The 15731-nt window shown below is 48.4% G+C and overlaps 1 protein-coding gene across 3 annotated transcripts in view; it reads left to right on the forward strand.

Annotated features, from left to right (window-relative positions):
* The first annotated feature begins 1197 nt into the window (after window positions 1-1197).
* fam184ab (family with sequence similarity 184 member Ab) overlaps window positions 1198-15731 on the forward strand; it is a 75274-nt gene continuing 60740 nt past the window's right edge. The window contains exons 1-3 of one of the 3 annotated variants that reach the window (XM_054760919.1): window positions 1198-1701; window positions 2050-2174; window positions 2471-3149. In XM_054760919.1, coding sequence (XP_054616894.1) covers window positions 2991-3149 — 159 coding nt within the window. In that variant the 5' untranslated portion in view covers window positions 1198-1701; window positions 2050-2174; window positions 2471-2990. Of the gene's footprint in view, window positions 2175-2470; window positions 3150-15731 lie in introns of all 3 variants that reach the window. The other 2 variants (XM_054760918.1, XM_054760920.1) reach the window with 2 other exon arrangements.

The following is a 15731-nucleotide window of genomic DNA, read 5'->3' on the forward strand; positions in this document are numbered from 1 at the left end:
TTAGACAACAGCAGCCACCGACTGGACAAAAGTGTTGGGACACACGCAGGAGGTCAAAAGTGAAGAAAATGTGGGGTCTTTGCAGCTTTAACAGGAACAACACAACATCATAATTAGATGAGCACTTTTTCCATGACGGCAGCGCATCTTCATCATGGCCAGGATGTATTTTTAGACTCGAGTGGGTGTTTTTTTTAAATCTTTCTCCATCTAAATGCTATAAAAACACCAATCTGCTGCTATGCTGATTTTTGAAATGTACTCATGTGTTCCTGTGTGCAAGACGCCTACTCCTTTTGAACGACACGCGATGGATGCTCGTGAAAAGGATGGATTGCGTGTCGTACGTAAGCCAAGAAGAGCGGGCGAGTATGCTAGTTGGAGTAGCATCATCATCGTGGTCATCCAGCCTTTGGTCGTTTATCAAAGCGAGAACATGAGTGGGTTTGAGCATCAAGAGAGGACGTTTCGTGTTTTCACAGGAAGAAAAAAAAAAAAGATGAAAAGTTTGAGGTGAAGACGAGCAAGCAGAGGCGAGGTGATGATGTCATCAACGTGACGACACGCTAGTCGTTAGCAGCTGGTCATCCAACAGGACGTATCCAAGAACACACAACACCATTCAGCCAAGTCAACACTGTCTTCTCCTCCTCCTACTCTCCTTCTATGTCTCCAGCTCCTCCTTCTACTTCTCCTGCTCCTTCTCATCTTTGTTCTTCTCCTCCTCATTGAACTTCTTCTCCTGCTCCGTCTCTTCTTTCTTCTTTTTCTCCTTCTTGTCTTGCTTCCTCTCCTCCTCCTTCCACTTCCTCTTTTTTCTTCCCCTCCTTCTTGTCTTTCTTCTCCTCCTCCGTCTCGTCTTCTCCGACTCTCATTTCCACTTCTCCTTCTCCTGCCTCTCTTTTTTTTATCATCTCCTCCTTCTCCTCTTTCTCGTCTTTCTTCTTCCTCCTCCTACTTCCTCTTCTCCTCCAGCTCTTCTTTTTTTTTCTCCTCCTTCTTCTTCTTCTTGTTATTCTCCTTCTCCTCCTTCTCATCTTTCTTCTTCTCCTCTGTCCTCTTCTCCCCTGAACACTGTATTCTTCTTCTTCTTCATCTCCTCCTTTCCTCCTCCTTCTACTCCATCTCCTGCTTCTCTTCTATCTTCTTCTTCCTCCCTCTTCTCCATCTCTTCTTTCATTTTCTCCTCCTCCTTGTACTTTTTCTTCTCCTCCTTCTCCTCCTCCTCCTCCTTGTCTTTCTTTTTCTCTACCTTCTCTTCTTCTTCTCCTTCTCTTCTTTTGCCTTTTCTTCTCTGTTCTTCTCATTCTTCTCATCTTTCTTCTTCTCCTCTTTCCTCTTGTCCTTCTCCTTCTCACCTCATTTTCCTCCTTCTACGTCTTGTCCTTCTTCCCCTTCATCTTCTAGTGCTTCTCCTCCTTCTATTTATTCTTCTTCATCTGTTTCTTTGTCCTCCTCTTTTTCCTTTTCTTCTGTTTCTCATATTTCCTCTTCTCTTGTCCTTTTTTCTCGTTCTCTTCTTTTCCTCCTTCTTCCTCTTTATCCTCTACTCTTCCTTCCCCTTCTTCTTTGTCTGCCTCTTTTTTCTTCTGTTTCTCATCCTTCTCCTTCTCCTCGTTCGTCGTCTTCTTCTTCAGTCAGCAGCAGGGACTGCAAGAGGAAGTGGGTGCTTCAGGGACGGCCACAAGAAGTATGGTGTTGGTAAAACCCGCGCTAAATATGCTTTCAGGGTACATTCTTGTTGTTTGTAAGAAAAAGCTACACTGACGAAGAAAATGATAGATGACTATAAAGCTACGTCACAGCTTTCCATTTTGCACGTGTCCCCAGACAACATCTGCACTTTGTTTGGTGAGCGCTTGAATCTTCTGCTATCACTGCTTCCCCGCCCACCATCACACTTTTCCCCATCCACGCAGGAGCATAAACAGAAAGCGTAAAAAGGAAGACAGACGAAGGAGAAGCTTTTGCGTCACCATCACGACGGCGTGTCGCAGCGCCCGCAGCCGCCGCTCCGGTCGTCACTTTCTATTATTTATCTGCCCCCAGTCCTGCCTTGATGGCTGACGAGTTGAGAGACGGCGTGCTGCCTTCGCTGACCGTGGGAGCTCTGTGCGCATCATGTGACCTCGCTACGGGGAAGGACGCAGTCGTGGCATGAGCCGGAAAGAAGTGTGAGTATCATGCATGAGCGTGCTGTTTGTGCACGAGTGATGATGGGATTTACACTAAAAAAACAATACACGTGAAATCAAGTCATTCCGAGTGTAACGATTCAGTAAAAATAGAAACTAAATTGTAAATATTACTATTAATATACAATATAATATATTTGACTATGACCTTTTTTACACATATCAACAACAACAACAATGTTATCATTATTATTATTATTATTCCCCATTATGAAGAAGAATGTCCAAAATGATTGTGCGGAGCATGTCGATGGAGTTGTCTTTTGTCCCGACAGTCACCGAAGGCATCGCCGCTCCCACCGCCAGTGAACGCACCGCGGAGTGTTGAGGTGATCCATGGCAACAGAGGCTCTCTGACCGTCGCGTCCATCGGACACCTCCATGTAGCCGGGGAGCACCGAGGAGGACCAATCCGGCTCGTCGGCTCCCGATTTGGGCTCCAAGGTGACCGACGAGGGAGCCAGACGGAGGTGGCTTCCGGTGCACGTCAGCGGCAGGTGAAGCTGACTGTGCCCGCACCTCGGAGCGCTGAGGCCGGCCTCCGTCAGGATGGTCGTCGCTAACCTCTCCGGAGCTTAAAATTCAGCACATCACCTTTTTTCCATCTTCCCTCATCAGCACCAAAATCACCATGGGGCATTTTTAACACGATGCTCGCCAGCACAATGCGTCGCGTTTTTGATTGGTTTGCTTAAAAAAAACCCTGCTTGCCTTTTTAGTGCACACAAGTTTTTTTTAATTTTTCAATTATTAAAGCTCACATCTCCATCAAGCATCTGAGGCATCATCGTGAAGATGGCGACTGGGTCGGGTTGGCAGCAGTATTACTGCCCTGCCGGTCAGGGGAAATATACTTCATCATCTTCATCATCCTCCTTCCAGTCCGGCCTGGCCATGGAATATACCCAAGACCTGCACCTGAAGATGAGCAAGAAGATCGCCCAGCTGACCAAGGTAAGACGCAGATGTTTGGAGGCCTTTTGCGTCCCTCAGCAACCCCGACAAGCCAAGCAAACCTCTGCTTGCCGGTCCTCACACAGCTGGGCTCCAGACTCCGTTAGGAAATGCGCATATATAACGCTTGAACTCTCAGTAATGGAGTTTGCTTAAAGGCTCGGCGGTAATTCGAATTTTCCTCGAATGTAAGCAATCTCTTGGCGCTATCGGCGTTCATAAATGCTGATATTTCTATAGCAGTGCTCCTATTGTGTTTGCAGCTGGATGGCGGTTTTGAGCGCTAGAGAGCGGTAAATTAGCAAACTGCCAGAAGAATTTGGGGTGGTAGTGCATCCAGTGTGTTGTTTAACCGACATGCAGAATTATAAAGCTGCACCATATGTTGGTGTAACCGTCTTGAAACATCACATAATGAGCATGCATTGAAGCCCAGTGGCAGGCAATTCTCAATTTAGCCCATTCTTGATTGAAGTTTGGTGTGCATTTTGTCAAGCCCACCAGAGAGAGACGTCAGCTGCTTGAAGGTGAAAGTGGTTTGTTCAGATGCTGCATCCATCAGCGGTATGCAGGCACTGGGTCATTAGCCACCGCATTAATCACAGCGCTCATTAATCAATGCTGTGCTGCCATTGAGTTGTTCAAGCTGATTTCAGGCCTTTTCAGTCATCGGCTTTGATCCCAACATGACGCTCGGAACCAGTATTTGTTGCTGTGTACTTTTTATTTGCTTTTATTGGAACGCTTTGAGACATTGCTGTGCAGGCGCGCGCTGAATTCTTAATTGTTGAGCTTTTTATGCAGATTGCAATGAAATATTAATAAAGCAAGTAAATATGGACGCTTTTGCTTGGATGTTTAGGCCAGGGCTTTTCAACTGGCATCCCGGGAATGACATCAGAGCGGCCCGAGAGTTCACGTCAAAACTTGGCAGTGAGACTACGATTTTTCCAGCAGATTCCTAAAAACGGCAGAGCGGGCCTGCCATAGAGAGGATCTTTGACGGGCGTTTTTAGTACAGCACTCCTGTCCTCTCAGCCTGTGGGGGTGAGGGTGGGGGGGCTGAGCTTTCTCCCCCAACCACACTGCAAAGTGTTTGCAAGCAGGTCGAAACCTGTTTAGTGCTTTAGTGTGCCATTATCGCCAAGCTGGAGGTCTGTCACTTCAGAGATCGCCACTTCGTTAGGTACACCATCTGTGGAGATCCTTTACAAAAACAAAGATCGTAATGCTCTCTTTTGGTGTGCTGGGAGAGTCACATGCTTCTTTCGCTTGCCAGGTGGCGTCATTTAAATTTCAACACAGTCCTTTTAAAAGACACTCTGAAATGTTGCTGGTCCCAAAGAGTCTGAAATGGATAAACACAAAGTTGTGCCTCTTTCGTGATTCACTGGGACCTTTAAGGTCGAATACAACCTGTTCCATCTGATTTACAAACACTTTTTCCCCCATAGTAAGTCATGTAAATCGTCTGTTCCAGGGTCAAACTGTGGCCATCAAACAGCAGCCCGGGCAGACAATGCGTCGTTGCACGTGACTTCCCCCGCGCACGCCCGCCGGCGGCACATCTGAGCCTCGCATCGTCCGCAGCCACGCTGCGGCCGGAAACGGCGAATTGGCCGGCGGGCGCGCACGGGCCATCTGTTCTCGCTGGCATCGAGGCGCACACATGCGGCGATTTCTGACTTCTTGTTGCCACCAGCTTGTGTGCCACAAGATGTTTTGGGAAGGGGAAGAGGCTCTTGCCCTTTTTCACAGCATGTTGTTTAGCCGCATCATTTAACGTTAGCCTCACAGTTTTATGGAGAGCGACGTTTAGAACTTTCAGTTAGTTTTGTATTAGCGTGTGGCTTATTAGCGTAATGTAGCACGCCTGTAAGTCAGCAATTTAGCATGTGGTGAAACCGTCACTGCGCAGTGCGTAGCCGTACTTCCTACATACTTCCTCCTTTAGCTAATTTTTTACGACAGCGCTTCTACGACGTCACGTGCTGTGGTAATAATTTTTTAAATGTATGAACATAAATGTTCAATAACCATACTTCATATATGTAATGTGTTGGGAGGTTATTTTATAAGTGTCTCTTGTTAAAAATACTTCGTTAGCATGGGGATGACATCCACCAAGACTGAGCTACGTAAAAAACGTACGCAATGCACGTAGCGCAGACGTAAACGTCATACCGGGTTACGTGTAACATACATAAATAGAATAAAACACATACAATGCTCTTATATTGCAATGTCAACAACCATAAGTAGAGTGCAATGATGGATTCAGTTAGAGGATTCAGCTTTTTCATTTTTTTTTTTCTAAACGGGGAAATACCATCCATCCAAACGTATCTTCCTAGCAAATGCTTTTGTGTGTATTTTTTCAGTGGTGAAAAAAAAACTTAAAATAATTTCTGGAACAAAGACAAGCGGGCTTATTAATTGTCCACTTGCACCACAGATATGATATAAGAAAAAAAAGATTTGTCATGTTGTTATTTCTCAAATTTCTATCTTAATAGCATTTTGGGAGTGGAGGGGGGACGCTTGCTGCTGTAAAATAGATCGACGGACTGCGTAGATTACACATGCCTAACATGTGACTGACGAAAAATAGGCCGACCGGATGTACTGTAGACACGTTCTGCACATGCGTAGAACCCAGTTGAACCGATTGCGTTCCAGGCTACCAATTAATGTAGCTTGTGTGTTTCATAAGAATGCAGCGTAATAAGAAGCCTCCAGTTGGAGTCAACACCCACAGTAGCCAAGGTTAGCTTAGCCGGTTTGATTTAGCATTAGCTTTGTTGTTCTGTGTAGAGTGAAGCCTCACGGCTTGATTTAGCATGAACTGTAGCTTTCATGTAGAATGTAGCTTAGCAGCTCCCTGCTGTGTGTGTTTGTAGCATGTAGGCTAGTGTTGGGGCTAACATTCAAACATTCTTGTGTGGGCCTTCCGGCGGCCATATTGGAAGGAAGCAGCAGCTGCTCGCTGTTTAAACACGGATGACATCACCATAAAAACAGACTTGTTACATTGCCAAGCAGATTGTTTTCAGTCTAATGACTTCTTTTTATTAGCGTCCTGTCAGATTTAATAACCAATTTTGTGAGCTAGTCGGTGATTTGGACCAAAAAGGCTCCTGTAGTGTTCCCAGGCACTCCCGAGAGCAGTGTTAGGGCACCTAAAGGGGCGGGGCTAGACACAGTGTGGTGTGTTGATTGGTGGATAGAGGGGGCAATTACAACAAACCAGAAAGAGGACTCACTTTCAAAATAAAGTTCTGTCTTGTTGTGGAAGACGTAAAGGAGGTTTGCGTCTGTCAGCAGTTCATCTAGGCTATAGAAGATATACTATATGATATGTGCTGCCGCAATACATCAGCAGCCCTTGTCGCCTCTTTCTGATGGATGTCCGTAAAAAAAAAATAAATGGTGAGGTGTCACAGTCGCCAGATCATGACTCAGCACTTTCCCTCTTGAATCAATAAGCTCCCTCTCTGTTCGCACTGGACAGCGTACAGTACAGCATATTGCTTGTTATCAATATCACTACACTCTTTGAATGTCAAAGAGATGACGTTTTACACCACGGGCGTCAACATTAGCTAAATGCTAACACAGCAAACTCGTCAAACGGCCCTGAGGTGGCACAATTAGAGCAAAATAATAAAAAATGCCCAACACGTACGTCAAAGGTTGAACTCAGAAGAAAGCAGACCAGAAGTGAAGTGAAGTGAAGTGAGCCATCAACACTGCCTCACTTCTTTTTACACTTGCACGATACTGAAGAATGTTCAAATGTGACTTAGAACATTTCCTGTGCATCGTGGTGATCCATAATGGCTTCCTTACCGATAGCCAATATTGTCCAGCACTTCATTATGTATACAGATATCAACAGATACCGATAACATCGCTTGCACATGGAGATACTCAACATTGGCTTCCTTACCGATATTCGATATTGTCCGTTACCGATACAATAATATCAACTGTACATAGAGGTTCTCGATATTGTCCAGTACTTCCTTACCGATACTAATATCAACTGATACCGATACCATCACCTGTACATATACCTGTACATAGAGATGCTCGATATTGGCCTTTTAATCGATAAAAAATGTTGCCCAGCGCTTCATCACGTATACCGATATCAACTGATACAGATAACATTGCCTGTACATAGAAATGCCCGATATTGGCTTCCTTGCCAATACTGATAACATCGCCTGTACATAGTGATGCTTGATATTACCTTTTTATCAATATCCGATATTGCCCAGCATTTCATGACCAATACTGATATCAATTGATACCGATAATATCGCCTGTACATAGAGATGCTCTATATTGGCTTTTTTACTGATATCTGATATTGTCCAGCACTTCACTATGTATACTGATATCAACTCATACCAGTAACACCGCCTGTACATTGAGATGCCTGATATTGGCTTCCTTACCGATATCCGATATTGTCCAGCACATCATTACCAATACTGATATCAACTTATACCAGTAACATCACCTGTAAATAGAAATGCTCATTATTGGCTTTCTTAACGAAATGCAATATTGTCCAGCGCTTCATTACCAATACCGATATCAACCAATACTGATAACGTTGCCTGTACATAGAAATGCTCGATATCAACTTTCTAACCAATAGCTGGTTATTGGCAGAAAAATATCAAATATCAAACAATATCAATATGATCCGATATTAGGGGTCTAACGGTAGACTACAATGGAATTTCGGTTTGGTTTCAGTTTCTTGAAGTGCTCAGTTGGGTTAATTTTCGGTACAAAAAAGGCAGAAAAAAATGACTTCAAATGCTTTTATTAAAAAAAAATGCAAACAGAACTTTTTTTAAAACAATAAAAGCGACCTATTTGGCTGACATTTCATATAAATGACACTCAGAGTTTTTTTAAATAGAAAAATAACGTGCTGGTATGACTTTCTGGCTAAAGAGAGAACGTGATGGTATTTCGTAGCCAGGTTCAAGAACTTTAATCATTTACAGTCATGGAAAAAATGATTAGACCAGCCTTGTTTCTTCAGTTTATTGATCCATTTTGATGCCTGGTACAACTAAAGGTACATTTGATTGGATAAATATCATGATGATAACAAACATAGATCATAAGAGTTTCATTGAAGAGCTGATATCCAGCAACTTCCATGCTTTTCTTGATAATAACCAAAATCACTGAAGTTCTTACATGAATAGTTATAGCATTGTACTGCCAAAAAATGTACTCTTATGAGCTGTTTTTGTTGTCATTGTTATATTTGTCCAAACAAAGGTACCTTTAGTTGTATCAGACATTAAAATGAATGAGAAACTCTTTCAGGTGACTTTTTATAGCCACCTCATTTTTAATGAGGTGGCTATAAAAAGTCCAATATCATGTGATACTGCTTTGGCCCGGTCAGAGCTGCTTGCTAGAGGTTGTTTACATGCTGAAGTTATCAGTGTTTGCACTAAGCTGCTTTTCCTTCTTGTAGATGCAACATTCACTGCCGGATGACGCCGCTTTAAGTGCGCTAACATGTTAGACGTGTTTCCTGCAGCATACCCGATATCCGTGGAACAATGTCGACGCACAACTTGTCTTTGTCCACCCGTCATTGTAACATGGAAGCCGAAGTGTTCCCAAACAGGAGGATGTAGTGAGATGGGAGGGTCTTCCAGCTCAGGCTTCTCGCTCGCATTTGCCATGATGCCATTTGTCACGCCTGCGAGCTACTAGCGTTCCTCCCCCTTAGAGTTAGATCACTCCAGAAATACATTTAATGAGCTGTCTTTAGGAGCTTTTATAAAAATCTATATACACCTCAGAATAAACCATCTCTCCCAGATATCGAAACATTTCTCAACAACATAGAATTACCAAAATTAAATGACGAACAGGTGACCAACTTAGATGTACCCATTTCATTCATAGAACTCCATAACGCTCTACACCGGTTGCCGAATAATAAAGCACCAGGACCTGACGGTTTCCCTGCCGAGTTTTATAAAACATTCTGGCCATTACTATCTCCAATATTTCTTAGAATGGTTTTAGAAATTAAAGACAGTTCATGCTTGCCTCCAACCATGAACTCAGCTACAATCAGTCTCCTGCTGAAACCGGATAAGGACCCAACACTACCTTCCAGTTATCGTCCAATTTCACTGATTAATGCAGATCTTAAAATAATATGCAAAGCGTTAGCTATAAGGCTGGAAAAAGTTACCCCTCATATAATACACCCTGATCAATCAGGATTTATTAAGGGGAGAAACTCAACTAGCAATGTACGCCGTCTAATCAATCTGATTGATTACTCTATCATCCATAATTTAGAAACCACAGTTGTCTCATTGGATGCTGAAAAAGCATTTGACAGAGTAAACTGGAAATTTCTCTTTGCAACACTACATAAATTTGGCTTTGGAGACTCATTCAGAACATGGATTAAAATACTATACAACACCCCGAAGGCCTCTGTTCGGACCAACAATCACATCTCTCCAGAATTTACTTTACAAAGAGGTACTAGGCAAGGGTGTCCACTCTCTCCCTCACTATTTGCTATCTTTATCGAACCTCTTGCAGCTGCAATTCGACAACATATAAATATTAAAGGGATCCACACCACAAATGTTCATCATAAGATAAGCCTTTATGCTGATGATGTATTACTCTTCCTGGATAATTCACATTCTTCACTTCACGAATCTATCTCACTTATTAACAATTATAGCACCTTCTCAGATTACTCCATTAACTGGTCTAAATCCACAGTACTGCCCATTAACTTTGGTTTCCAGAGCACCCCCTCTATACCACTGTGTTCAGGGAACATTAAGTATTTGGGTATTAACATTTCCTCCAACCTGTCAGACCTGATCCGCTTGAATTATACTCCACTATTGAAGTCAATAGAGGATGATCTTGCACGTTGGAGAACCTTGCCCATCTCACTTACAGGCAGAGTATCCACCGTGAAAATGATGATTTTACCAAAGGTTAATTATCTATTTTCCATGATCCCCACTAAACCATCTATAATTTGGTTCAAGTCATTAGACTCATATATAAATAAATTTCTTTGGAAAAATAAGCCAGCACGAATAAGTCTCAAAACATTACAAAAATCTAAAGAATATGGGGGCTTAGAACTCCCAAACTTCTCCAACTACTTCCTTGCAAACAGGTTACAGTATATCTTAAAATGGATCAACCCTAACCCATTGGATTATTTATGGCTAGACATAGAACAATCACTTAGCCACGAAATCCCAATTTGTAACCTGCCCTTCATTAGCCAAATCCTCCGAAAAAATAATTGTTTTAAAAGTATAAATATAAGCAACACTCTGACAGCTTGGTGGGAATTTTTAAAAATAACAAAATTCTCGCTCACTCCTTGCCAATACACTCCCGTCTGGAATAATCCTGACATCTTGCTTAAAAAGAAACCATTAAATTTCCCAACATGGCACGAAAAAGGAATAAGTTGTATGAAAAATATAATTATAGGAAACAACTTTATCTCATTTAACGACCTTGTTACACAGTATGGAATAAATCATAACAAATTTCTTGAATACATACAAATTAAATCCATAATTAAAGCAAGTTTCAGGACCATATCATGGGAAAGCAATACCACTATTGACCAATTTTTAAAAATATCTGCCCCTAAAACATTATCTAAATTATATATTCTACTTTCAAAAAATGACAACACAATTGGAGTACCAATCTCCAAATGGAGCTCAGATTTATCTACAAGCTGTGACCCTGAATTTTGGAAGCAAATATGTCTTAATGCTTCCCGGTTAATCAATAATCCCAACCTACAGCTGATTCAGTTTAAAATCCTTCATAGAGTACACTACACAGGACATAGAATGTTTAGAATGGGCTTAACTGACTCTAACATCTGTACACACTGCTCAGACCATAGAATAGATGACTACTTACACTCCATGTGGACCTGTGCTCCCATTAAAAATTTTTGGCACGGAGTGTGTGAGTACCTATCTTTGGCACTTGGGTTCTCCATTCCTACCTCTCCTTTACTATGCCTGCTGGGCGATCTCTCCACAATTGATGTAGAAACAAATCAAACACAGCTTCTCATCACTGCATTAAGCATCGCCAAGAAAACCATTCTCATCAATTGGAAATCAAGGAAGAAACTGAGCATAGCTCTTTACAAAAATCTTTTGTTAGATCATATAGCTATGGAGAGAATGTCTGCTGAATCTAAAGAACAAATGTCAGAATTTCAGTCTATATGGGCACCAATAATTAATTCCCTGACCTGACTCTCAGGGGGGTGAGGGCATCTGTCTCTGCCCCTGGGGGTCTCGTTCATCTGGCGTGGGGTGTGGTCCTGGTCGCTGGGTGGGCCTGGTACCTCGGGGGCGGGCGGGGGCGGGCGGTGGCGGGCTTGGTGTCCCGGGTCTTCTTTGCTGGGCTGCCTGCCTGGGGGGGCTGGTGGGTGGGGGTGGGGAGGGGTCCGGGTCGGGTGATGGGGCGGGGGCGGGGTCGGGGGGGTCGCCCAGGGGGCGGCGTTGGTTGGCCTCCGGGGTGGTGGGTGGATGGGGTGCTGCATCCTGCGGGTGCCGGGCGCCTACTGCTGCTGGGGGGGCCCGTGTGCGGCTGGTGGCGCTGGCTCTCCCTCGCCTCCTTTGCCTCTGGGGGTGGGGCGGGGACTGCCCTGGGCCCTCCTGCTCGGCTGCCGCGTGGGGCCGTCCGGTGTGGGGGGTGGGGGCCGGCCTCTCCCCCTGGTGGGGGTGCGGGTGCCTGAGCCCAGCTGCCCCCGCGGAGCCATCTCCCCTGGGTGGGAGGGTGGTTTGGGTTGCCCCTTTTTATTTATTTATTTTTATTTTATTTTTTTTTTTTTATTATTATTTTATTTTATTTCACTGATTTATGTGTGTGGTGTATGTGTGATAGGTGGGAGCTGCCTGTTATCCTCCGGCGCCTGTGGCTGTCCCCCGGGTGACGGGGGGCGCGGAGGTGGGGGTCGCGGATGTGCGGTTTGGGCTCGGGGTGGGGGGTGCGTGGTGCTGGGGTGGGGGGGATCCCTTGCTTTCTCCCCTCAGGGACGGGGCCGCTGTGGCTCGGTGGGTGGGGCGTGTGGGGGCCGTGGGCGGGTTGCGCGTGGGGGCGGGCGGCGTGGTGTCCATCTGCGTGGTGCTTCCCGGGATCGGCGGGAGGATGCTTGCTCCGGGGTGGGGCGGTCGGGGGGTGGCTTTGGCCGGGGGCTTGGGGGTCGGGCTGGCGGGGGGCTGGCGGGCGGTCCCTGCTGCCTGCTGGTGTCAGGCTGGTCCTTGCTTCCGGGCCGGCGGTTGTCTCCCTCCCTCCGGGGTTTCCCCCTTGGCGTGTTGGTGGATGGGCGGGGGGTGGGGCGGTGGCCGGTCTGTGGCGTGGCGGGGGGCGGGGCGGGCGGGGGCATCTGCTTGGGCGCCGGGCGGGGGGCCGCTCCTCTCGCGGGCCCGGTCGTGCGGTGCTTGCTTCTCTGTCCCTCCCTGGCGCCTCTGGCCTGCGTGCTTCGTGGGTGCGGCCGTGCTCCGCTCTATGTGGGGTCCGGTGCTCTTGTGGTCGTCGTGGTGTTGCTCCCTTGCCGGCCGTGGTGGTATGCGGGGGGCGCGTGGGCGCGGCTCCCGCTGTCCTGGTGGCGGTCGGATCTGCCTTGGGGGCGTGTGGCTTGTCCGTGGTGTTTGGCGGTTTGGGGGTGGCGCTGTGAACGCTACCTCCGGTGGGGCTCCGGTGTTGGGGGGCGCTGGGGGTATCGCCTCTGGGGGGTTGGGTGGGCCGGACTGGGCATCTTGGCGGGCCGGGTAGGGCCTGTGGTGTGTCCTGCGGCTCGCCCGAGCCTGGGCTGTGGTGGGCGGCCGGTCGGTCATGTGTCCTTGGTCCCCCCCCTGCTCGGTTTGGGCGGCGTTGGGGTGTGGGGCCCCCGTCCTTCCTGTGCCACTGCACCACCTCACATATATATAGGACATTGGGGGGTGGCCTACGGTCGGGCGTGATTGGGGAGGGGAGCTGCCTTGCGGGGCTCCTTTGCTCCTGCTGTGCCACTGACCTGTTGCCCCCCAATTTTAATCGCAGAGTAGACACTTAGGGTTTGGGGGGGCTGGCCAGGTGAGGGGCCCTCCGACAGCTGTCCCCCGATTTTAATTGCATCATTAGCTATCATCCACATACACTCCATATACATGCACACAGATACACCATCCTCTTTTATTTTATTTTATTTATTTATTTATTTATTTTTAATTGCATCATAGACACTATCACACCTTATCACATACACGGGTGGGGCGGGCTGGATTGGGGTGCCTTGTGCACCTCGGCGTCTGCCCGCCAGGGTCGGCGGTGTGGCTGGGGGCCTGGCCGTCGCGGTGGCTCGCCCGGGGCGGCCTGGCCTGTGGGGTGCCCTTGTCTGGTTCGCCTGCCCTTCCCTGGGGTGGCCCTCTGGGGCCTGTTGATGCCGGGGCTTGCGCCGGGGGGGGCGGCTTGCGGTGCCCCCCCTGGACTGACACGTGCCGCGGGCGCCTCTGCGCTCTTGGGGCGGGTTCGGCGGTCTCCGGGGGGCGGTGCTGGTGCTTCGGGTGGCCCGTGTGCTGTCGCGGCGGCCGGTGGTTGCTGCGCTGTGGCGGCTGCTGGGGCGCCGGGCCAGCTGGTGGGTTGGGGCTTGGTCATGCTTGCGGGTACTGTGGGCCTGGGTGGCGGGGTGGGGGTGGGGGGGCGGGTGCCCTGGGGCCGGGCTCGCTGGGGGGGGTCGTGCTCTGCCGGGCGCTTGGGCGTCTGTCGCCGTTGCGCTTTGTGCACTGCCGGGCCGCTGTCTGTGTCCTCGCCTCCCCCGGTCTGTCTGTGGGCTTGTCGGGGGTGGGGCTCCGGTGCGCGGGTGGTGCGCTGTCGGCTCTGGTGGCATGTGGCTGGTCTGGCTTCTGGTGGTTTGTGGGGGCCGTCGGCTGGTCGGCTGCTGGTCTCGCCTTCTCGGCTCTGGTGCTTGGCCTCCCTGCGGCTTGGGGTGTGGTGCTCCCGCTCTCTCTTCGGGGTTTGCTGGCCCGCGGGTGTCGGTTGGCGCTGTGTGGTGGTTCGCCTGGCTGCTCGCCCGTTTTCCCGCCTGCCTGCTCGGTTTCCCGCTCTCCTCCTCGCTGACTCCCCTGTCTGCCTCGCTGGCGGCGTCCTACCGCTGGGGGGGTGTGGCCGGGTGTCTTCCTGCTCCCCGGCGGTCTGCGCTCTCCGCCCCTGGGTTCTGAGTCGTATGTCTGGGACCCCGGGGTCCCCGGCTCCGCTGCTCCTTGGGTTACCAACGGGGGATAGGGTGGGGCTTCCGGGTGTCGGGCAGTCGACCACTGTGTGTGTGTGTGTGTGTGTGTGTGTGTGTGTGTGTGTGTGTGTGTGTGTGTGTGTGTGCGTGCGCGCTTGAGTAAGTAAGAGTGTGTATGAGCGTGCGCATAGGGGTGTGTTTGTGCGTAGGAGTGTTTATGTGCGTGTGTGTGGGTGCGTAGGAGTGTGTATGTGCGTGCGTGTGTGTATTTTTATTTATTTATTTATTTTAGTTATTTATTTTGGGGGGGGGGGGGGGGGGGGGCATACAGGGGTTTGCTCCGTGGGGTCAGGTGCTGGGCGATACATCTCTGCCGCCCGTGCCTCCGCCGGGTGGGTGGAGGGTGTGCCTCCTGCATCCCTTGGCGGGGCGGCCCTGTGTCGGGGGTCGGGCGGGGGTTGGCCCGGGGCGGGCCGGGCTCCGCTCCCTGGGGGTGGGGGTGGCGGTGGGCGGGAGTTGGCGCTTCCGGCGCGGGCGGGCTTCTTTCCGGCTGTGGAGGCGTCTCTGGGCCTGCCGGTTTGTGGCCCCCGGTACCCGTCTGCCTTTGTGGGGTGTGATCTCTCGCTGGTCTCAGGGGTTGGCAGTCCTCCGGCCCGCTGGCGCCCTGTCCTTGGCTGGGATTACCTCTCTTCGGCCCCTTACTGGTCTTCCCGGGGGGGGGCTCTCTGGGCTGGCTCTTGGGGCACTGATCTTTGTGCTGCCTGCCCCTATGGGCCTGGTGGCCTTCTGGCGGCCGGGGCCCGGCCTTGCTATTTGGGGCGGGGCTCTCTGGGAGGTGGAAGGCGGCCCCTTTCCTTTCATGCACTCTCAGTGACAATCACACGCCCACACATTCCTGCACCTCTATATATATATGAAGTCTTCCTTACATACAGAGATACCTGTACATATGCACACTCACAGTACATACGTACTTCCCCACATTACTCACTGAGTTAACCAGGGTGTTATTATGTTGTTGGTTTTATTACAGCGACGGTGATTTCAGCAGTATGACTATATATATATATATATGTGTGTATGTGCAGTGTGTATGTGTATATATATATATATATGTGTATATATATGTATATATATGTATATATATATGTATGTATGTGTATGTATGTATATATGTGTGTATATGTATTTTTTTTTTTTTTACAGTGATGTGCATTACAGTAACTTTGATTCTATTCACTATCATGGATAATCATTTCATTACTACAGTTATGTGTGACTGTTTCAATGCG

This window comes from Dunckerocampus dactyliophorus, chromosome 19 (assembly GCF_027744805.1).
Source record: "Dunckerocampus dactyliophorus isolate RoL2022-P2 chromosome 19, RoL_Ddac_1.1, whole genome shotgun sequence".
Lineage (NCBI taxonomy): Eukaryota > Metazoa > Chordata > Actinopteri > Syngnathiformes > Syngnathidae > Dunckerocampus > Dunckerocampus dactyliophorus.